This window comes from Hydra vulgaris, chromosome 02 (genome assembly GCF_038396675.1).
Source record: "Hydra vulgaris chromosome 02, alternate assembly HydraT2T_AEP".
Classification (NCBI taxonomy): domain Eukaryota; kingdom Metazoa; phylum Cnidaria; class Hydrozoa; order Anthoathecata; family Hydridae; genus Hydra; species Hydra vulgaris.
The window spans coordinates 44,199,260-44,225,000 of NC_088921.1; the positions used below are offsets into that span (position 1 = coordinate 44,199,260).

Here is a 25,741-nt window from a genome sequence, read left to right on the forward strand (position 1 = left end):
AACTTGTGATTCTTTTAAGTATTGTGTCCCTGATATTTTAATTCTTTTTTTATTTTTTTAATAATTCTTTTTGTAGAAATGAATGATAATTATAATTTATAATTTTATTAATTTTATAATTATATATATATATATATATATATATATATATATATATATATATATATATATATATATATATATATATATATATATATAACTCCTAACTGGTTGTCTGAAAGTTTTTCCGTATTTTGTTGACAAAAAGTAAAAATTAAAATGCAAGACCAGATTTTTTTAAATATTACTTGATAGACTGCCTGCCCCAACCAAACCCTCAGTCAATGTAGCAGCACTCCCTTGCGAGCCAGGCTAAAAGATAGTAGATAAAGCAGCACTCCGTTGCAAGTCAGGCTATTTGTCAGTCGATGTAGCAGCACTTTGTTGCGAGTTAGGCTATAAGATAGTCGATGTAGCAACGCTTCGTGTATGATTTACAGTAAAAAAATAAAAATAAAAACATTTTATTAAAAAAAATAAAAATAAAAACATTGTTTATATTATCAAAAACATACAGAATGTTTTAAAAACATTCTGAATGTTTTTAAAAACATTCTGGTCAATTAAATTTGCATTTTTGCGGGGATTTTTAAAAACGATTAATTTGTAATTAAATTAATGGTTTTAACTTTTTGACAACACGCAAATATTGGGCAAAAGTCAAAAATAATTAAAAGTAACGTATTTGGCATAAGAATCTTTTTTTTTCTTCCGTACTCCCAAAGGTAATAATCTATAGAACTATATAAATATATATATATATATATATATATATATATATATATATATATATATATATATATATATATATATACATATATATATATATATTAGGGTAGGTGGACTTGAGCTTTTTTTTTTTGAACTTTGAGTTGCATAATGTTGCAGTTACTGTGTTTAGATTCGAAATGAGGTTTTGCCAAATCTCAAGTATCCTGGTTTGAAAATGGCTTGCGGATTTACATTTCAAGTCTTAGTTTTGGACTAGTTTTTTTAGATTGTTAATTTCAAATGTTAAAATATTTTATTTTAAGTCTAGTAATCTCGTTTTAAAATATCTCGTTTCGAATTTATAAAGTAACCAATAAACGATTTCTTAAAATTTGCAATAGCTTTAAAAAGCTAATAAATTTTTGCTAAATCGTTTACACGCATTTAAATTTAAATTTTGCAAATCTTTTTTGTATTTAAAAGTTCTTGTTTGTATTTAAAAGTATTGTAACTTGTTTTTATTTAAAAATTGGTTTTAAAATTAAATATAAAGTATTTAAAAGTAGGTTCAAAAATAAAATTGCAATTTAAAGAAATATTTTAATATCAAAGGTTAATACTTATAATTATTATATTTAGAGTAATGTTTTTACCTGTTTATATTACATAAGTTTTGTTTTGCTACTTCTAAGGTAGATTAAATTTAAAACTTTTCAAAGGAACTAATGGTTTTACTTAATTTAGTTGGAGGAACTAATGGTTTTACTTAATTCCTTAGCCCAATAATTTTTTCAAAAGGGTTTTATTTCTTTATTTTTAAACAAAGCAGGTTTTTAATAGCAAGTTTTTATATTTTAGGTTTTTTTGGTGGTTTGGCCCCCACTAAAAAGTCATGCCACTGCCCATGACTCTAAGTGTTATACTTTAATACAGTTTTCATGTATAATTAGTCTACAAAAATGCCCAAAGTTAAGGCTACAGCTACACGGACAAAAAGGGAAAAAAAATATTGTGGTGGCCCATGTGAATTATCAATGACAGATCCAAGCACTTTTAGACAGGTTATTCATTATTACTACTATCTTATTTATATAAATTCAAATGCAGACATCGTATTATTGACTGCAAATTAGCAATAATATAAAATCAATTTGGGCTAAAGTATCTATTAATAGGAAATTTAAAGATCTTCTTGCACTTGTTAAGGATATTAATCGCAAGCTTAAAAAGTAAGCGCTAAAAGAAATCTTGATGCAAACTTGGATAAACTTTTTGATATTTCTGCGTGTTCCTGTTCATTAGATGTGTTTCCCTATAGTGACAGAAAAGTTTCATGTAATAAAGAAAATTGCATTGAAGAACATATTGTATGCTTTTGCTCTCAGAGTAATAAAGTATATCAACTTTCTTCTGTTGATAGATTATCTGTCAAAAGGATTCAAAAACTTGAAAGAATGTCAAAAAATATCTCTTAAGCTAGTTGATGAAGGTAAATCCCTCATACCACACATAAACTTAATTGAAGAAACAAGTGGTTTAACCAATACGGAGGTAAATATTTTATAAACACAAGAAATATTTAGATGAAACAAAAAGCATTTTATTTTATCAACTTTTTTAGGATGAAGGTGTATGGAAACCAATAAATAATCCTATTAAAAATACAACTTGGTTAAACTACCAAGATTTGTAATGGAACTAGTCAGAAACGAGTGTTCATTAAACGTAGGTGCAGCCCTTGCAAATGCTTTACAACAAGACATAAAACTTATCCTGAAAAATGATGTTGATATAAAAGATAATTTGATTGACAAATGCAAATTAGATCAGGCCAAGTCAAAAGTAAAAATTGTTAGTGAAGGTGTAGACTCAGAACAAAAAAAAAACAGTTAATTTATCTTGGCGTTGATAGCAAGCTCTATCAGAAAAAAATAAGTAAAGTAATAAACTCACCTTAAGGAGAAGTACTATAGAAATGCATTGAACCTGAACATCACCTTACATTTACTTATGAAGATGGAAAATCCTGCGGAAATTATTTGACTGGTAGGACGATTCCTGTCACTGGTGCCTCAGGCTTAGTTCTTGCTACCAAAACATTCAGTGTTTTACAAGAACATAACAGTTTGGAAAGAATACAAGCTGTTCTTCTTGATAATACTGCTACCAATAAGTGGCTTAGTAGTAAAACTAGAAGAGTTTTTTAAAAAGAAAACTACATCTAATTGGATGCGCCTTACATCAATATGAACTTCCGTTACAAGCTCTTTAAGAAGCTTTAGGGGTCTACTTGGCAAAAGATGTGCTGAAAATATTCAGGATAGAAATCAAATTTTATTTGAACGTATTGAACCCCAATTTAGATGGATATAATCCAGAAGAAATACTAATAGACCTTAGTTGTGATCAAAGACTTTTAATTAAATATTGCAAAGGAATAGGCTTTGGTAAAGTTTCTGATAAATGGGTCGCCTATAAAATTGGATCGCTTATTATATTGGAAGCTATTCGCCTTCTCTGTTTGTATACTAGAGACAATCAACCAACCGTTTTTTTAAAAAAACTTGTATATTTTATTGTTCAGGTTTACGCTCCAGTGTGGTTTGAAATAAAAAAAAATTCTAAATTTCACGAATCCCCGCTCTTTTTTTTTTCTACTATACTATTACTAGAATAAATAATCTCTCCTTTGATAATGTTAAACAAATTTGTTAAAATCGTTAAACATGACAGCAAGATACGAAACTTTGGTTTCAAATCTTACAGGCTCTAAGGCAAAGGTATTTTTTATAGTTAACTAAAATAAAGTTGTGAAAAAAATGATACATTAAATGTGGTAATTGGTTTTGATTTATATTTATAGAGTAAACACCGAAAGTTTGGAATTAAATTTGAAGAAAATTTCGGAAATTAATTTTAATACTAATCATTTGTATGAGTTGGTTGACATCAGCATTACTAAAGTTACAAAGCCCCCTACAATACAACATTTTTCAATTGAGCAAATCTAATATATGATTGACAATAATGTTAAACCTGAAATCCCCGACTTTCCATCTCACTGCCAAAGTATTGAGCGAGAGTTAAAACTTGTATCGGAAGCATCCCAATATGATAATGGATTCAAAAATTGACACAGATGCATTTTAACTTAACTACTAAGCAGGAAGATGCGTAAACCGTATGTTTCGAAAGGGCATTATTCCCATTCTCATGATCGCATTTTTTTAAATTGAAATGTTTTCCTAAAAATATATATCCATGTTCAAAATGTTTTAAATTGTGAAAATAATGTTTATTTTGATATTCTTATGTAAATATAAGAATAAAAGTTTCACTATTTAAACTTTCAAATAGTTAAGATGTTGTTATAAATTTAGCTTAATTGTTATAAATTATAAACTTAAATCATTCAGCAGTGCAAATAATATTAAAAACATTTAAATATGAACATATTTAAAATGTCAATTTTTGCATATAATGCTTTTTAAGGTGTTTTTTCGCATAATCCTACAAATCTTAAAAACTAAATTTGCAAGCGATTCTTCATCCAAAATCTCTCAAATTTTGAGAGTAATCATATTTTAACTGTCTCTAACTACTGCAATATTATGCAATATGCGGAATTAAAATCGAATATATATATATATATATATATATATATATATATATATATATATATATATATATATATATATATATGTAATGTAATAAGGTAATATAAAAAAATTCATAATAAACAAAAATAGTTTCCTTTACTTACTAAAATGTTATAGTAAACAAAATGTAACAATAAGACAATATGACACCCCGTAGACTTTCTGCTTCTGCTATATCAAATTTAATTAAAACAAATATTTTTCATTTATAAGCATGTTTTAAATGCAATTTCTATAATTTCAATGCTGTGTTGTGACACGGAATGGGAATGATTTTCAAAATAAACCAATATTTGATAAAGTATTAGTATGTGTTAAAAACTTTTAATTTTAATTTAAAATTCAGATAACTACAACAATATTTTTAGATTATTATTATTGATCTATTTAGTATTACATAAAATTTAAGCTAAGTAAATATACATAAATAAAAATTAGAAAATTTTTTGTTAAAATATATTATGGAGATATTTGACATAATAGTTAGCCAGGCAGAAATATTCAAAAATGAGATTGTCTTCTTAAAAATTTGATCATATTACAATACATATCAGGTGTTTTATGTAGAAATTTAATTTTTGATGGTTGCAAAAAAGCAGTTTCAAAAAATGTGAACCAACTCTTTGTTTGACTTGTTGTGAAAAAGTTTTCTTCTTTAGAGCTAAATAATTTCTCGAAATTATGAAAATACTTTGTATATAGCGGCCTTGTTCATGTTTTGGAGTTGAGAGAGTTAGTCCGAACACGGGGTTAGTTGAAACATTGAACTTTTGCACCAACTAACGAGCAGTTTATTATTACAAACAAGAAACAAAGGTTTCAAGAACTAAAATACATACTATTTTGTTGTTGGATAAAATAAATTGCAAAAATTAAGTTGTTGCTCAAGATTTTGAGAATTGAATACATGAAAGTAACTTTTTGTGATTTTTGTATTATTAAATGTAATCTTGTATTATAAAAGATAATAAAATAGTTTGATAACATCTAAGTAGTGCTTTTTGTGGGCTTTCTTTTTATGTGCTTTTTATAGGGTTTTGTGCATGGGATACCTTAATTAAATCATTTAAAAATGCACTGGTTAAATGGGGGTTTGTTGGAACGTTGTGATTAAGGTTTGTTGGAACGTTTTTGTTTTAAGGTATCAATTATATTCGCATGTTGTTGACAGCGACTTGTTCTTTATTATTTTAAAAACAAGCCGTTGGTTGCAGCTTTTTAATATCAATTGAATTCTTAAGGAAGAAAAGAATGCGCTTACAAGGTACATATAGAGGCGTCACGCGTATACTATGGCCTCACTTCTCCAGAAGTGCAAAAGTTTGTTTACATTTACGTAAAATGTAAGTAAATTTAAGTAAAAATGTAAATGGAAAAGAACAAGCGTGCTAGTGCAGAATGGTTTTCTTCGCTTCTAAAAAGAAAACCAGAGCTTGCAATAAGAACACCCAAAGCTACATTGCTGAGTTTTACCACCAGCTTTAACAGATATAATGTGAATTTATTTTTCGGCAATCTGAATTCGGTACTAACAAAACACAGCTTTACCGCAACAGATATTTGAAATGTGGATGAGACAGGTTGTACAACTGTACAAAAGCCATAGAAGATTGTTGCCAAAAAGGGAGTGAAGTAAAATTGGAGCTGTCACATTGGCCGAGAGAGAAAAATTAGAGACAGTGTGTTGTGTTGTGAGCGCTTTTGGGAATACTATTTCACCAATGCTTATTTTTCCTAGAGTAAATTTTCGTGACCATTTTGTTTGCAATAGTCCAACAGGATGCATCGGAACTGCGAATCCATCCAGATGGATGAATAGACAGAGTTTTTTGCTGTTCATGAAGCACCTTGTGACTCACGTACATTGCACCCTACAGCAACCAGCTTTATTGCTACTTGACAATCATGAATCGCACATTAACCTAGAAGTTTTGGATTTTACGAAGGCAAATGTAGTTGGTATGTTGTCTTTTCCGCCTCACTGCTCACACAAGCTGCAGCCATTAGACAGATCTGTCTACTCTCCTTTTAAAAAATTTTTTAACACTGCATTTGACACATGGATGAATGCAAATAAAGGAAAAATAATGACTATTTATGACATTCCAAGCTGTGTTTCTTCTGGCAATAACAATGAAAAACATATGTGTAGGGTTTAAAGTCAGCGGAATCTGTCCATTCGCAAAAATTTTTTGGATGTCGAATATATGCCTTCAAAAGTTACAGACCGCCTAGAACCATCAGTGACTATGGTACAGCTTGAAGTTCCTGCTTTAGCTTCTGTTAGTCAAGAACTTCCTGTCTTAATAATAATAATAATAACAATAACAAAGCTACTGGTAATAATAATAATAACAATATTTGTAATTTTCTTTATAAATTTTGATTGTGATATTTTGCCTTTATTCAGATGTAGAACCAGATAATACTGAGCATATTGGACCATTAACTCCAGGTATTCACAAAACTCCACCAGCAGATGTAGCAAAACCCCATAAGAATTTTTTGAAGAATTTGAAAGTGTTCGGCCAATATTGGACATTTTGACACCACGAGTTTCAAAAAAAATTGGCCCCAAAAAAGGATGGACTCGCATTTTAACAGGAAAACGAGATTGGCAGAAACAAAGTAGCAAAAGAAAAGAAGATACAGAAAAAAACTGCAAAAAAAGTGCCAGAAAAGAAAATACTTACAAAAATTACACAAATAAAAAGTCTATTTTGTAAAAGATAAGGTTATCAAAAGAAAACGCGAGACAAAAAAACCTAAAAACGGCAAAAAGTCTTCATTAACCAATAATAGTGAGCAAGAAGCAGCATGCATGTACTGCCAAGAACTGTTTGATGAGTCCGACCCAAAGGAAAAGTAGATTATGTGCTCTGTGTGTTAATTTTGGGCTCACTAGGCATGCTCAAGTACAGATTCACATCCTGCCGAATACATCTGTGACTTCTGTGCTGAAGACTGATGCCGTATTTTAAAATTTTCATATTATGTTTCAACTGACCCCATTGTCTGTTCCAACTAGCCCTAATGGTGGGATTTGTTGGAACATTTTTTTACAGCTCTCTAATCAAAGATATATTAAAAACTACATTACTAAATTTAATCATTATTAGTGAACATTTTGTGCTTTAGTAAGTAATATTAAGGCAATAAAAAATATTTAAAAAAATATTTGCATTTTGGCCGCAAGTTCACAAATAATAAAAAATGTTTCAACTAACCCGGGTCTCCCCATACACTCAAAATTGCCAAAAATTGTGGAACATAATTTATGGGCGACCTCTTAGATTTTAGCAGTTATTCAAATTATTTTCTTCAGTTTTTTTCACCTGCAAAAAAATATCCAAAAAAAACTAAAATTACTGGACTAATAATTGTCATAGTGGACAACTTGAGTAGGACATATACAATGTTTCATTTGCCCACAGGGCAACAGGTAAAATAAACCAGATGCTCCTTTACAATAATATACAATCATGAAAAAAGAGCTACTCTTAATATATATAGCCATTAATAATAGTGCCATTAATAATATTTTGCATACCTCAACAAGAAAAAATGACCTGTATATTCCAAATCTGAGTGGACTTTCATTTTAAGAAGAAGTAAAAAGATTCTGTCTTACCACTTTTGAAAATGGAAAGATACTAGGTTTCAAAAATATTCCATTTTTTCATTCAAGTTTTCAACTTTAAACTTGAAAAACTTAAAAAATAATTAAATTTATGTTACGTTACTGGGTGTATATATTAAAGGTTATTATATGAACATTTGGTGAAATTTTCAGAAAAATTGGTAAATGTCTAGAGGTCGCCGTATTAAAATATAAAGCTAAAAAACTTGTTATTTTTTTAAATCTTAAAAAAAATTTAACTGGGCTATTTTTAGGCTTCAGCTTTTCTAAGAATAATAATTAATAAAGAAGATATTAGTAACATACAAAATACTATAAAGTATTAATTAGTTTTGATTTCGAATCGGATGGATTTTGCTTTCTGTGTTGTTCGACAACTTGCAAAATAAATTGTCGTTGTTCTTCATTTTGTGCACACTTATGGAAATCACCAATAAGTTTTATTCCTCTTTCGGCGCAATCATTTGTTACCTCTAATTGTTTAACAAAATCGTCTGCAGTTCGATAATCTTGGAAGAATTTCTACTCTTGTGGATTCATCTGGAGCCATTCCTGGTTGTTTATTAGTCTTAATAAATCAAAAAGAAGCCACGACCGTGGTCCAATTAAAAAATAAATAACGGTTGAAGAACTTAATGTCGGAAATTTTGGTTTCCCAATTTAAAATGTTTTTGGTCTTGGGGTAGAAAAAAGTTTCTTTGCCATTATTGTTCTGGTAAATTCTGACAATTTTTCATTAAATAAAGATAGAATAACAAGCTCTTCTGTTAAATACCAAAGGTGACGGTTAATCGACGAAATCACAGCGGTTGCGATATCTGAATCTTCTTCTTGATACCAGTTCATTGCAAAAAAAAATTTGAAGTCATCAACTGGAGCAAATACGGAAATCCTCGAGCGGAGAAATTGCATCGAATAAAAAAGACTAATAAACTTAGCCATGCGGTGGATCATAATTTGCTCATTATTGGACATAATAAATTTATTAGATAAGAGTTCCATTTTTAAAATATATATGGAATGTGACATAAATCTGGCATTGTGAATTGCACCTGGTTTGTGAATTTTGAATATTCTTTCCATTGATAGTTTCCCCCCAAGGTAGATAATAGTTAATTCAATTAACTCAAGATAATCTTCTCGCGGAAATATTTTCTCTTTGAGGCATTGGTAACCCATTTCAGAACTAAACTTGCTTGATTAAATATTTCTGATTTAATATCAGTAGGCCATTTAAAAAAATTCAGGTTTGAGTAATCAATATCAATTCTAGAAAATTCGGCTCGGAAACGTTGAAAAATAGGTTCATCTGGACTTTTGCTACCTCCTCTTAATGCGGTAAATGCATGCTTAATGTGTAGCTCATTATGATGATGGCGACATGCGAGCCATAGAAGAGGTCTCTTTAACTCAATTTCAATTAAAGTTGCTGCTCCTTTTTTATTACCTGTGTTGCTTGCTGTTGTATCAAAGCATATACCAACAATGTTTTCCAAAATGTTCCAATCTTGCGCAAGTTTCACGACCTCGTCACATTGAGTTTTACCTGTCGAATCTTTAATCAAAGGTACACCAATAAGTTTCGACCTGCAAATAAAACTTAAGTTAGTTTCTTTGAATACAAAAATAAAAAATATACATAGAATTTATATAAATAAATAAATAAGTACCCGTTAAGAGATCTGCTAATAAGAACTGCTACACGTTCTTCATTATGAGCTATGTCTAAATGAAAAAGCTTCGAATCCCAGTGCAAAATGGCCTTTTTAGGTTTGTTTATCTCCCAGTCAGCTTTAATTGACAGAACAATATTCTTTCGCGCGTTTTGTCTTTGACGATGCACAGTTGATACTGACATAGAAATTTCATTAAGTTTGCCTCCGCTTTTGCAGATGATAGTGGATTGAAATAGAAGTTGTTGGCGAACTGATAAACAACATCGATCAGCCACAGATGCCGTTACATCTGAGAGCTTCTTTGATGATATCTCTAGTGAATTTGTTAAAGGCACCTTTCTTTTCTTTAGTGGTAAAGGAGTAAACTCTGTATCTTTTTGATCTTCTTCGTCAGCACTTTCAACTATTTCACTGACATCAAAGGCACTCGATTTTTGATCTTCGGTTGAACTTCTCCGAAAATCTATGCTTAGTCTATCTTCTCGACGTTCTAAAAATTTTGAAACACCTAGATCGATGCTACCTGTCATATGATACTTTCTGCTACTCTTTTGATCTTCATAAAATGCCCAATCTTCTTTCCATTTTGGTCTATGTGATACTAATAACTGTTCATATGCATTTACTGCTGAAATGTCGCAAAGTTTCTCAAGTTCATTACAAAATGTGACAATTTTTTCTTTTCCAGCTTTAATATCTCGACTTGCGTGATCAATTTTTTTTATTTTCACCATTTCCACAAACAATTTGGTAAGTAATGAAAGACAAGAGTTATCTGAACGAACTGGTACTCCAGCTTTTTCCCAAACTTCCTTAAGCTCACCAAGAACAAGTTTAAAAATATCTCTTGCAGAAGTTTTGCCTTTTGAATAAAAATGTAAATGAGAGTATCTACCCAAAACATGTTTTTTTGTTGGTAGACGACTGAAACTTGATAATTTATTGGATTCAGGGTAACCAATTAACCAATCTTGATTATTTTTTCTTAGGTTCATCGTTACAATAAAATATTTGCTTTTCCAACTAGTTTTAAAATTGTTTTAATATTTCAATTTTGCTAATTGAAATAAGAATGAATTTTTTAAAATAAATTTATGAAATTTATATACATACGTCCAGATGTTTATTTTGCAAACTATTTAATCACGCAACAACTTTTAGTGGTCAATTATGCTCAAAACATAAATTATGCATTTTATTTAAGGTGAAAGCATTTAAGCAATTATTCAGCAAAAAAATATGTTGAAAAAATAAAACTTTATAATTCGGCGACCTCTAGACATTTACCAATTTTTCTGAAAATTTCACCAAATGTTCATATAATAACCTTTAATATATACACCCGGTAACGTAACATAAATTTAATTATTTTTTAAGTTTTTCAAGTTTACAGTTGAAAAAAGTGTAAAAAACGCTGTTTTTTCAAGATGGCGACCTCTAGATGACATTTTAAAATTTTGAAAATTTTTCAGACTTTTTTTTGGCACATTATTTACCCCGTTATGCATGTAACGTAATCATTTTCGAAAATTTGTCGGAAATGAAACACCCTAATGTGAGCCTTTGTAGTGGAACAAGTTTTTTTAAAAACAAAAAGTATGTTAAAAAGAGAAACTTGCTTTGAGGTTTTGAGTGAGAAAATCCGAAAGATATTGGGAGAACTTTGAAATTCTCAATGATAAAATATAAAAATATTTCAACAAACAGAAACATTTCTAAGCGAATTCTTGAAGTACATTCACACAATTCCAAAATCTCTTTTACTTATTTTCAAATTTTGAACTATTTTTTGTTTGTTTTTTACTTTTACATTGTAAAATTATTTTCAGTAGTTTCATTATGAAAAAATAAAATAAAATTATCAATAAGTGGTAATAAAGTTTAAAAAAAAATATGCTAACGTATAAAAATTTCCTTAAAAAATAAATATTGGTTTCTTATAAATTCACAAAGAAATGACACATTTATTGCACTGAAAGTAAAGCAAAACTCAACAATAACCCTAAAACAAATTGCTATCTTAAACTAAATGCTTTTAGTCAAACTATGAAAAAAAGACTTTAAGAGGTTTAATAAGCTTCAAAAAATAAATCCTTAATTAATACAAAGAAAAAAAAAAATTAGGCATTTAAAAAAATCTATTTTAACAAAAATCAGACAGTTTAGAACTCTGTGTTGCGGTCTGATGAAAGTGAATTTCAGATATTTGGCTACAAAAAACAACCAAGATTGGTTGCAGACGTTGTGACAGACTCCTAAATAGAAACCTTAAAAAACACAAATCTGGACAAACAAGACTGCTGCACAGATAAAAGAGTATTATACTCGCAGATATCAGGTTGATAAATATAGATGAGGATCAAACCGCCACACAGCATGAACTTTAACTTCATTAAAAATTTTGAAATCCATATCTTTTTGAAAACCGAATAATAAAAAAGTACTTTACAAAGTTTTTAATGAAATTTAAGTTTATTTGAAAATAATGTTACACCAATGTTTTTAAATAGCAAGAAATATTAATAAGAAATATTTAAAAGAAATATTAATAAGAAATATTTATAAGAAATATTTATAAGAAATATTTATAAGAAATATTTATAAGAAATATTTATAAGAAATATTTATAAGAAATATTTATAAGAAATATTTATAAGAAATATTTATAAGAAATATTTATAAGAAATATTTATAAGAAATATTTATAAGAAATATTTATAAGAAATATTTATAAGAAATATTTATAAAACATTTAGAAATATCAAAGCTGTTAGAGTGCATGATATAGTTTTATAAATAACATTCCAAGACATTTAGAAATATCAAATAGCGATGCTTCTAAATAGTGTGCCAAGACATTTACCAATATAAAAGCTATCAGAAAACATGAGTTTTTAAATTATTGATGATGACGCAAGGGATGGTGCATCTAAACAAAAAAAATCTTTTTTTCTCTTTTAAATATAAATGGTTCTGCCATTTGCAATGAATCAAAGAATAAACTTTAAACTTTCAATAAATTTTAAATTTATATAAAAATTATTCATCTCTCATTGGTTTCCCGTGTTTTTCTATCATCAAAAGTCTATGTTTCATAATTTATATTCAAAATCAAAAGAAAACAAAAGGAGAATTAAACAATAAATATGTTAAAACATTTACATTAATGGAATAAAATGACTTTTTACTTCTTTTAATCATTTTCAAGGATTAAAAGAAGTAAAAATTTTAAACTTCAATTAATGATTTTAATATATTTTTGTTATAGAAAAAAAAGCATTCTGTAGATTTCAGACTTTCAATATAAAAACAGATTTGAGTACAATGTTAGAGTAACTTTTATATCATTTAGTAAAAAGGTAAAACATTTATTTATAAAAAGGTAAAACTTTTATTTTCTCCAGCTAAACTTTGTTGTGAATTTAAAATTAAAAAATTAAAACTTATGGTAACTATCAATAAAACTATTAATTAAATATTAAATTTTAGTCTAAAAATAATGTGAAAATATATTACTGAAATCTTTTAAAATTGAACTTTTTTAATGATTATGTAATATTTTTCTGAAAACTAAATTATATAGTATAAAAATTAAATTAAATTGAATAAAAATAATAATAAATAAAACAATTAAGTATCTAGAATTACTTCGACACTCTCTGTACTGAGTTTTTTTAAACTATTATTGTTGACGTTTGAAAATTAGTTATTAACTTTAATTGTTTTTGTTTAAAAAAGATTTTGTTTGAAATAATATTATGAAAATAAGTTAATTTTAAAGCATAAAGTATTTTTTATTCATAAAGTTAAGTTAACTATCATGAAAGTGAAAATTAACACAAAGAAATAAAAAAACTTCAACTGACCATCTAAAAAAATTTTAAAAAAATATTTCTGAAAAAAATAAAAATAATAATAATTCTAAAAAATAAAATAACATAAAAATTAAAAATAAAATAAAATTTCTAAAAAAATTTTAAAAAATTTATTCTCAAAGTGACGTTTTATTTGTACTTTTCTTTTACCATGAATTTAGATTAAATTAGAATTTAGACAGAAATTAAGTGACAAAATGTAACATGGATTGGCAAATCTAAATTCATTATTTTTGGAACAAAATGATGAATCTATAAGAGATGAACAGCCACTGAGAAATTCCATACACAGTGTATACAGCCTACTATCAAACATAGTAAAAGTTTAATAATGGTGTGGGGCTGTTTTGCTTCTAATCAGGTTAATAACCTTGTGAAAGTAAATGGAGTTCTTGATAGGAAATATACATATATATATATATATATATATATATATATATATATATATATATATATATATAAAATATATGTATATATATAAAATATATGTGTATATATATATATATATATATATATATATATATATATATATATATATTTGTAAAAGCGGGTTTAGTTAAATACAAAATGTTACATATTAGAGATTTTAAGGAGAGTATATTGATAACAAGGAAATTAATAAAAAGAAGAAAAATCTATTCATTAATTCAAGTCTACAGAAAATATTAATGTCAAATAGACTCACAGCAGTAAACTTTTTATATCGCAGTATTAGTTTAATCTGTATCAAATTAGAAATATTATTGTCGCAAACAATTTTTAACAGACTAAAATACCTTTAATTTTATTGGTTTCAATTATATATATATTTAACCACTCCATTTGCGCTTCCTTGCTAGGATACAAGCTGAAGTCAAAATCTTCAATACCTTTTTATTATTAAAAAAATAATTAAACAATAATGTTTAATCAGAATATTTGCAAATCTAATTTTAAAAATGTTTGTAAAAAAAATAGTAAATTAATTACAAGATTACCTGCATATTCATTAAAGTGATTAGCAATATCATATGCAGCATAATTTGGGGAAGCGTACTCATAATCAATTAAAACAACTTTGTCTAAAGTAAAAACTAAAACAATCACAATCACTAACAACTCTTGTTATCATACTATATTTGCATATTAATTCTATAATTATTATATTATATAAAACAAAATACACAATTTAAAACTATATCAGATTGACACGGAAAAATCTGTTTAAAATGAGGTTTCTGTAAAACAACAACTGCTTTATATTTCTTGTATTTTTTTAATTAAGCATTTCTTTCTTATCTCTAATTATGTTGATAAACTTATGTTTACAAATCATTGATTTGCAAAATGTTTCGGAAACAAATTGAGGTGCGTAAAAACGTAAATTTTTTTTGCAAAAATCCATTGACTTCATATCGCTTGATTGCTAAATGTACAAATGCCCCAAAATCATATTACAGTCATAGATATTATAAATAAGTTTAAGACTACTCAAAGCTACAAAAGAAAACCTGGAAGTGGAAGAAAGAAAGCTTTCCATAAATGCAAAAGGTAAAGTCAATTTTATGTTCAATAGAAAAAAATCCAAAATAGTCACAGCGAGATCTATCAAGAAACTTCAAGATTTCGCGTTCTTATATCAAAGAAGTACTTAAAAATGCTGAAATTAAAGCATTTCAAAAGAAAAATACACCTAAGAGAAGCTTAAATGGTGAAATTAAAGGTAAAATTTGACACGCAAAGAAGTTAGTTAAAATAATGGCGGATAAAAGTATGTGCATAATTGAAGACGAGGAAACAAACTGCAAGGCGAACTTTTCACAACTTTATGGTCAACAATTTTACTATGAGAACAAAGATAAACCCGTCGATAATCAGTATAAATATATTCATTGAAAAAAATTTGCATCCAAGTTTCTTGTGTGGCAAACAATTTGTAGCTGTGGTATACAATCCTATTGCTTTAACACTAAAAAGACCTTGACTGCCTATCTCTACATTAAAGAATTTCTCCAAAAAAGAATTTTGCCATTTATAAAAAAAAACACGAATACCGATGTCTCTTTTAGCCAGATCTTGCTGTTCACTATTCTAAAAAAGCTCTACAGTGGTGCAAAGATAATAATGCGAAAATTGTTCATAAAGATGCGAATCCTCCAAATTGTCCTGAAGAGTGCAAGATTGAAGATTTTTGGGCAATAGTTAAAAGAGTTCTTTGTAAGGCAGGTGGAGTAACAAAAACTAAAAAGGACTTCTTAAAAAAGTGGATTAATGCCACCAATTAGGTGAAAAAAGAAAAAATCTGCGAAATGATGGGATCAACCCGCTAAAAAATTCAATCTCTTGCCAAACAGCCCATCAAGCCCCTTAAAATTAGGTTGAAACCTTAATTAATGTAAGCACATTTAATAAAAAAAAATTGAAATAAAAACCTTTATGGTTTTAGAAAAATGTCCATTTAAAGTTGATCAGATTTTTTTGTGTCCACCAGATATAAAAATACAAAAAACATGAGTTAGAATTACATCGTTTTAAGAAGCATATTCAATCAGTTTAAAAAAAGCACAAGGCTTTAATTAATTCAAGAAAGAGCATGTCTTTAATAAGTTTACAAAAAAGTACATTTTTAATCAATTTAAACTGTTTTAATCAATTGTTATATAGCATAATCATAATTATTAAATAATTACTAATTATGTTTTTTGCTTTTAGAAAGCAGACATTTAAAAAAATATTAAAAAAATTATAATTATAAAATATAATTAAAAAACTCCAATTCCATTTGTAAAAACACATTTTGTACATAAGGGATCCATTGTCAAAATACAACTTTTTATTATTTAATTTGTGAAATGAGATAAAATGTCTTTGTGTCATTATGTCATCTGAATATCTCATATCAATATTAATATATATATGTATATATATATATATATATATATATATATATATATATATATATATATATATATATATATATATATATATATATATATATACTATATATATATATATATATATATATATGTATATATGTATATATACATATATTTATATATATATATTATATATATATATATATATATATATATAGATAGATAGATAGATATTATATATATATGTATATATATACATATATATATATATATATATATATATATATATATATATATACATATATATATAGATATATATATATATATATATATATATATATATATATATATATATATATATATATATATATATATATATATATATATATATATATATATATATACAATACAGGCCTTTTTAAGAAGCATTACGCAGCTTGCATTTTGCCTGCAAAAAGGTGATTTGCCTACGCATTCAGCAGTTTTGTGCTATGCAAAAACTTTCATCTTTAAGAATATTTAAATTATCTTTTAATGTCGCTAACGCGACGCTTATTCAGAAGAAATAAAGTCGCAAGTAAAAGCATTTAACCGCAATTGTAAACTAATAGAATTTTTGTTAAAGAAACAGTTTGTTTAATAATTTTTTTTGTTGTTGTTAAAAATTAGTTAAAAAAATTAAAGTGTTTTAAGTTTTATCTTAAGGAATTAAATATATAAATTCCTTTTTAAATATAAAAATTATTTTTTGTTATAATAGTTTAAAAAATGCACAATTTATTTTGATGTAAATATTTTATTAATAAGATATTTTGTTTATTCTTAATTCAATAACGTAAAGTTTTAATGACATTTGTTTAATTTATGAAAATAAATTATGATCACGAATACGTATAATGAAAAAAAAAACTCTTTATTGTTTAAAAACATTATTAAAAAGAGTTCACAAAATAAATAAGAAAAAATTTATTAATAGTTAATAAAATAACCAAAAACCAACTATAAAATTATAAGAAAATAAATAAATATTATTTTACCTTTTATGAAAAAAATATTTTTTTCAAAATAAAATTTAGTTCATATTTGAAAAAAATAATAAAAATGTTTTGTTATAGTGAGAAAAAAAAAACTGTTTCTATGATTTTTAACATGTTAATAAAATAACTTACTCAAAATAATTACAATGCAGTACTTGATAAGACACTAGTGACGCAATAAAATTTCTAACGATACAAAATATATTTGCTGAGTTGAGTTTCTTATAAATGCGTTACGCGTTTTCATTACGCAGCAAAATCTCGTAACAAGGCCTGTAATAAACATATATATATATAATATAATACATATATATAATATATTTGATATATATATTGTATATACATATTTTTTAAACACCTTTGCTTCCAACAAGGCTGTAAGCAACCACTAATTAAAGTTGGAAGTTAATGGAAGAGAAAAGAAGAAGCCTGTAGAGCAAGATAACGATTGACAGACGACTTAAAGGATTACAAATTATATGAATCAGGAGAGCACGATGAAGGAAGCGAATTACAAAGAGCTGATGTTCGAGGAAAAAAACTAGACGCATACAAGTTTTTGGAGCACTTAGGAACAGTCACAGAAAAAGGATTAGACTTAATTGAATAACAAGTAACACGAGAATGAATTTTAGTAGATGGCACGAGAGACCCTAGCTCTTAAGAGCAGTGCCTATTATAATATTTGTAGAAAAGAGAAAGAGAAGTAACATTACGATGATGTGATAATGGTTGGAGGTTGGCTGCAAGATCAGGTCCAACTATGTTTACAATGCGTTTTTGCACCTTAACTAAAAGAGAAAGGGCATCATTAGAAGATCGGCCCCAGATATGGCAACAGTATTCCATACAAGGCCAGATTTGAGATTTATAGAGATAAATAATAGAATCCAAAATAAGAAAGTGTCGAGCTCGATAAAGAGAAAACACTTCTGCAAGACAATAACAGGTATATTGCCTGGGCCACAAGCTGTAGAAGAGTCTAAGCAGGAAATCACTTTAGATACAGAAGCTGAAGTGATATGAATGTCAAGCAATGGATCAACCTGTTTGTTGGCAATATCAGGTAGAACCCAACTAGTGGAATCAAGAGATGATATTGATGAAAAGTTTTTAGCGAACAATTCAGCTTTGTATTTAGGCGAGGTAACAAAGTCTGAACCATGCAAGAGAGGTGGAATTAAAGATTTGCCTTTATTACTAATACTATTAAAGATTCTCCAGAAGTCACGAGAGCCTAATTTTTGAGATGAGATACAAGATTTCATGACCTGAGAATAGCGGGCTTTGACGATAGCCAAAACCTTTTTACAATGGTTTCTAGCAGTAATAAACAGACGTCTGTTTTCTGGAGAATTGTTTTGCTGATAGATATGGAAGTAACGATTTCGATTGGCAATCGCTGCAGCACAATGTGAGGAAAACCGTGGAGGAGAGTGATGTTTGACCTGGAATCGTTGGGAGGGAACAAAAGATTCCATGCCAGCCTGAACCCACGAAGTTATGTAAGAAGCACATTTGTCAACAGGAAGATGAAAGTTTTCTACCCAAGGACCATCACGAAGAAAATCACAGAAAGAATCCCAGTCAGCTTTAAGGTAGTTGTAAGAGGTATGATAATAGGGGGATTTAGGTGATGAAGAAGAGATATTAGTTTTAGAGAGATCAAACTGTGATCAGAAGCACCTAAGGATGAATGTGGAGAAACTAAGCACTGACTAGGATCAGAAACAAGACATAAGTCGAGTAGAGAAGGTAAATGATTCGGGTTGTCTGGAAAGCGAGTTAGAAAGTTGACTATTTGAGTTAGGGATTGAGAAAGGCAAAAGTTATGTGTTTTAATGCCTGCAGAATCACTGACACTAGAGCCAAGCCATTCAGTGTGGTGAGCATTAAAGTCACCAACAACAACAATATTAGCTGATGGATAAAGAGGGAGGGCTTGGTCAAAAAGATCAGAAATAACATCAAAAAGAGTGCAGTTTTGAGATGAAGGAGAGCGATGTAGAACAAAGAGAAAGGCAATAGAGTGAAGTGGTGTTAAACGAAAGCACATGAAAGAATAGTCTGTGGATTCAAACCTAGTTTCTCGACAAATGGGTGAATTCTTACGAATGTAAATGCCCAAGCCAAGCATGTGAATATTGGAGTCTTTACGAATTAAAGGAAGATAACCATCAACACTAAGATCGCAAGATGAGGCAGCTGAACTCAAATTAGTCTCACAAAGAGATAGTACTCAGAACACTGTTTAAAAGCCCTAGCAATTACTACTACATATAATATATATATATAATTATATTATAATATATATATTAGCATTTGCAACTATATAATATACATATATATATATATATATATATATATATATATATACATATATATATATATATATATATATATATATATATATATATATATATATATATATATATATTATATATAATATATATATATTTTTTTTTTATAATATATATATATATATATATATTTTATAATATATATATCATATATAGTTTTTTAACTTATTCCTAGGTTTTAAACTTATTCCTAATTTTGAAGATAATGAATTTCTAAATTTTTTATGTAACTCTAAATATTTAGTAAATTTGTATGGTTTTTATTTAAAAAGCTTTTATCAACATGAAAATTGATAAACAGCTTCTGTAAAAATTGTTTTTTAATCTAAAATATAGAATATATTTTTGAATAAATTCATTTAAAATGTGTAATTTGTTTTAATTTAATTATTTTTTTGTGTTTTTCAAACTTAGGTAAATTTGTGTTGCTTTTTTTAACAAAAAAACAGATTAAACCTTAAGTTTTGTTGAAAGTGCTAACTTGCATCATACATAGGCATACAATATAATAGGCATACATAGGTATACATAGGCATACATAGGCATAATTCATAGTAAAACATATACAAAACATTATACATAGGCATAAATAGGCATACATAGGCATACAATATAAAAATAATTTACATTTCTTCTTTTAAAATACTCTAAGGAACTGAGGCAGGTTTGCACATTTTTTATTACGCTATTTAAAAAAGCTAAGGATATGTGTAAAAATATGTGAAGATTTTGTTTATAAAAATATAAAAAATGGTCAACTTTTATTTATTTGATTTAATTTTTTTTTGCATTCCAGCTTAAGTAAACTAAAAAAATGTAATTAAAGAAAATAAATATGTAAGATAGATCACTGATATAGATTTTTTCACACAGTTTATTAAAGATGACAAAACTGTTGAGCCCAACTGAATAACATATTAGGCCATTAAAAAAATACTTCTGAAAAACTTTGGACAGTTAATTCACAGGATTTTGAAATTGTGTGTGAAAAAACATGGAAACATAAATGCTTGAAAGAAAAAGATTTTAAGAAAAATGGATATGTATTTATGCTTTCACATACATCAATAGATATTATTTATGAATGACGCTTACAGCATGTTTTAAAACAAAGAAAACCATTTACAGAACTGGGTGATGAGATGAATAAGAAAAAGACACAGAAACTTGTCAATTATATAAATAAGTTTATCACTAATGAATGTACAGAATTGAAAATTAACCAGTTATTGGGTTACCTCTTATATAGAGTTAATACAAAATAGTTAAACTATTACTCATGTTACCAATACTCTTTTTAAAAACCTTGTGAAAACAATAAATACCTTTAATATATTCCCTTACACTAAGCAGATAGCAAATATAAAAATTAAGATTCCTTTTTGCTTCAAAAGACAACTGTGTTCAAAAAATCAACCAATTATTTGAAGAAATAAATAAACTTTGTCCTACAATTAGTCATGTTTTGGATGCAAAAGATATTTCTGTTCAATACAAAGTAATTGTAAGAATGACAATTGATTCTGTTTAAAATATATCTAAAGATACTTTTATTTCAGTAGATAGTATTGAGTATCAAATGTGTTTTAAGGATAGCTGTGATGGACCAGGGTAAGAAGCATTAACGAAATCAAAAAAAAAAAATTGAAAGCAAAAATATTTTAATTATTCCCCTGAAACTAATATGCCGTTGAGATAGTAAAAACATGACACTCTAGCAAAATTCACCAAATGCATAAAAATTGTTATGTCTTGTATTTTTGATAAGGGAACAAAAATGTGTATACTTTGCAAAACAAAAACTACTAAATGGACAGATATTGAAATAGTGAAGAATTCATGATTGATCAATCATTGGAAGAAACACGGATGTTGTACAAAAAAGTAGTTAATGATAATGGTATCATTCTTACTTAAATTGGAGATTTTGCTATATAAAAAGAACTGACTAAAAAAACCTCAAACCAAATCAGATCAAAAGAGTATATGTATTACACATTCATATGTAAATGGGACTACCTGGTTTTTAAAACTGCTGTATCAGTGTCACCTAGATTATAATTTGGGTTAAAAAGGATCACTTGGTGAACCAATATGTAATGCAAGAGACAGAGTCATTACTAAAATAAAAGAAAGCTGCAATTATATTATGCGTTGAAAATCTGATAAGAATGAAGGGGCATCTACAATTGGGTCACAAGATCGTAGATTTTTTTCTGAAGAATTAATTTCTACCAAAAAAGATGCACTCTTATGCACAAAGATAGCATGTTACATTCTCAAATCAGTGTAATACTTATAGCTTCTTTTTTAGTTTTTTTTTTTTATTTCATGGAGTCCTTTATCATTTAGTTGAATTATTTTTAATGATGGTTATTTTTAATTATGGCCTTGACAATTTATCTGTAGGAGTAAATAGTAAAGATACAAGAAACTGTTTGAAGCTTCTCTCTTGTAAAACAACACACTTAAAACTGCATACAGATATGATGAGTCAGCTTTTAGAAAGAACAGATCTTGGTGTTTTAAACCGAATTATCCATTCGCATTCTCCTAAGTTATGCCAAGACTTTTTCAATTGAACTTACAAGCAGATCTCATAAATGTATGTTTTCAAAACCAGAGAGATATTTTGACGATATGTTTGAAAACCTTATATATGATTAGTTATGAAGTTATTAACATTTTTTACTGTTTTTATTTTTTATCTTTAAATATATGTATATATGCAATATCAAACTGTTAGAGCTCTTTTCTTGTAACTTTATTATACTAACTCTATTTTTAATCCAAACTTGATATAATACTTGTTTTTAATTACTAAATTTCTTATCAATAAACAGCAGGAATCAGACCACCAAATGAATTAAATTTTTTAATTTTCTTTTCTTTAAATATATCTAATAAATTGTTCTTTTAGTTGTCATCTAAAAAATAAATTTGAATATTTATCAAAAAACACAAACTTGTCAAAAGCACCCAAATATGGTAATTTAAACACAAATTTAGTTAAATATTAAAAACTTTAATTTTCCTATAACCAACAAAAAAATATCTTTTCAAAAAGTCCTCAATGAGTATTCTAGGATTTATCATTAAGAATAATTATTAGTTATAATTTCCAAAAATTTTCCTTCTGGTCTACTGAGTTGTTTTCTGAACAATTTCTGAAGCTGTTTTTAATTTTGTTTGAATTTAACTTGGTTTTTGCACAGAGTTATATTTTCTAGCTTTTAGCAATCTCGAATATCTCTACATCAAGAAATGCACAAAAGGACACTAACACTAGAGCCATTAGGTATTGTTTTATTATTTAAATCAACTTTAAACAAAATGAATTTTCGGTATAAAGTTTTTATAAACTTTTTTGTACAGTAGAAAACTAGTGTAGAAACATCATTCCCATGTGTGACCGCTCTAATACACCCCTGCATGTGACTTATATGTCTAGGTATTAATGTATTTGTTCATAGTCACACCACATGCATCCCTTGAGGTTGCATGTGGTGTGACTATGAATAAATATATCAATACCTTGGGATAGAGTGTGGGACTTTAGGCTTTTGTAGTAGAGTCCAGTACACTCTACTACACTGTCATTGGTGTAATGAAACCCTGAAATGTCATCGCAGTGCATTCCTGAGGATGGGAGTGTACCTATCAGTTGGGCTCAATACTTTCCGGCCAGATATACTTACCTTGAAAAACAGTTAACCAAATAATTCCAAATTTTTTTTATAATGACGTTCTATATACATATATTTAATTGTATTGGTATTTTACTAATACTAACAGTTTGTCGGTCCAAAATGAGTAAACAATTGAATAATAGGAAAAAGGTTTTGGAAACTTTTCTTCTAAATCCAATCTACTTATATTCAAAAATTGCAAAATTGTCAAAAGTTGCTGAATCTTCAGTAGAAGGTGTATAGAGGTAATACAAGAAAACTCAAATGAAAAAGAAAAAGAGGCAGTGAAAAGATAAAAGGTTTTGTTGACAAAAACAAAGTAAATTTGATCATCTGGTCAGTTACAAGAAATCTATGCCAATCCCAAAGAGATCTCTTTAAGATTAGCATAGCCAAAAATTTATGCATTATCGAGGACAACAAAACCTACTGCAAAAAGGATTTCTCACAGTTGCCCAACTATCAATATTATTATCAATCAAAAGGTGTCTATGTTAGCAAAAAATTTAAGTATACTCAGATTAAAAAGTTTGCTTTGAAGATCTGCATGTGGCAAGCAGTTTACTCTTGTAGCCTTAAAAGTGCTCCATTCGTCACTCGAAAAACTATGACTTCCAATTTGTACATCACTGAATGAAATGTCTTTTGCTGTCTTTTGCTATTAATTAATAAACGCAGCAAGGAAATTATTTATTAATAAAGGCGAGAGTACTGGGAAATTGTAAAAAGAATCTTGTTGAAAAAAAACAAATCAGCAAAAAAATTTTATGCATCATAAATTTCATTATTAAAAAAATTTGGAATTAATTCAGCAAGTCTTTCTCGAGTTATTATTAGGAATCTCCAACCAGAAATTACTGAGCTCAATCGATAGTATTCAATAATAAATAGTAATTTTTGTTATAGTTATGTTTAATTGATTTTTAACTTGGTTTAAAGTTAAATTTAATTACAACACAGTACTTTAGTATATATAATGATGTAATTCAACTTTAACCAATATAAATATGTAAGCTGAGTTTTATTATGCAAAAAAAATCCTGTAACAAGGCCTGCCCCTGCATATGATAACATATGGTACAATAAATCATAAACGATATGCAAATCACATAGAATTATCTACAATTTAACAAATCACCTATATCTCTGTAAATACTTATAACAACAATAATGATAACAGCAATAATAACAACAATGATAACAGCAATAATAAAAATAATGATAACAATAATAATAATAATAATAATAATAATAATAATAATATAATAATAATAAGAAGAAGAAGAATAATAGTAATAACAATAATAATAATAATAATAATTACAATAATAACAATAATGATAATAACAATAATGATAATAACAATAATAACAATAAAAATAACAATAATAATAATGATAATAATAATAACAATGTTAATAATAATAGTAATAATAATAATAAAAGTAACAACAACAATAACAACAACAAAAACAATAGCAACAACAATAACAACATAATACCCAAAAACATAATAAAAACAGTAATACTTTAAAAAAGTGCAACTTTGAAATAAAATTACACAATAATGTTTTATTTATTGAATAAACTAAAATATCTGCAGAAAAAATCAGATTTAATTTTAAACCTGACATCACCTGGTAGAACTAACAACTGGTGACTTAAAAACATAACTGTTAAATGCAAAAAAACTATTCAAAAACCTTAAACCATGTTGACTTGGTTTGTAGTTCTTGAATAACCAAAAACTGAGGCAAAGATTATGCTATGTTAAAAAAAAAGCAAATTTTTTAATAATATTTTTGTTGGTATCCTATCCTTGTAAAGAAGTCTTACAGAAGTTTAAAAAAAATTTAACACAAATTGAAATGACTAGTCATAAGCCTTAGAGAATTATAAAGGACATTATCAGGATTACCTTTTTTTGATTATCAAATTGATTTTTTTCAAAAAAGTATGTTATACACATAAAAAAAAGACCTAAAAAAATACCATTATATTCATCAAATATAAAGTTTCCACATAGCAAGTCATTATGGCAAAACACAACTTTTGTCTTCATATTTGCAACAATGGATATAATTTGATTAACCTCTGAATGTAAGCATTCAATAGAAGGAATTAATTCAAGGTATCTGAAAAAAAAATAATTTAAAAATAAAACCTTTTAAATATATACTAAATAAATACTTTCATGAGT

General features: G+C 27.2%; 1 protein-coding gene across 4 annotated transcripts in view; it reads right to left on the reverse strand.

Annotated features, from left to right (window-relative positions):
• The window catches only part of LOC100201708 (ethanolamine kinase 1), a 50,202-nt gene that overhangs the window by 13,236 nt on the left and 11,225 nt on the right, over nucleotides 1–25,741 (reverse strand). For all 4 annotated transcript variants that reach the window (XM_065791041.1, XM_065791039.1, XM_065791038.1 and 1 more), the window contains 3 exons: nucleotides 25,534–25,676; nucleotides 14,578–14,661; nucleotides 14,377–14,469 (listed from right to left, as the gene is read on the reverse strand). In XM_065791041.1, the coding sequence (XP_065647113.1) occupies nucleotides 14,377–14,469; nucleotides 14,578–14,661; nucleotides 25,534–25,676 (320 nt within the window). The remainder of the gene's footprint in view (nucleotides 1–14,376; nucleotides 14,470–14,577; nucleotides 14,662–25,533; nucleotides 25,677–25,741) is intronic.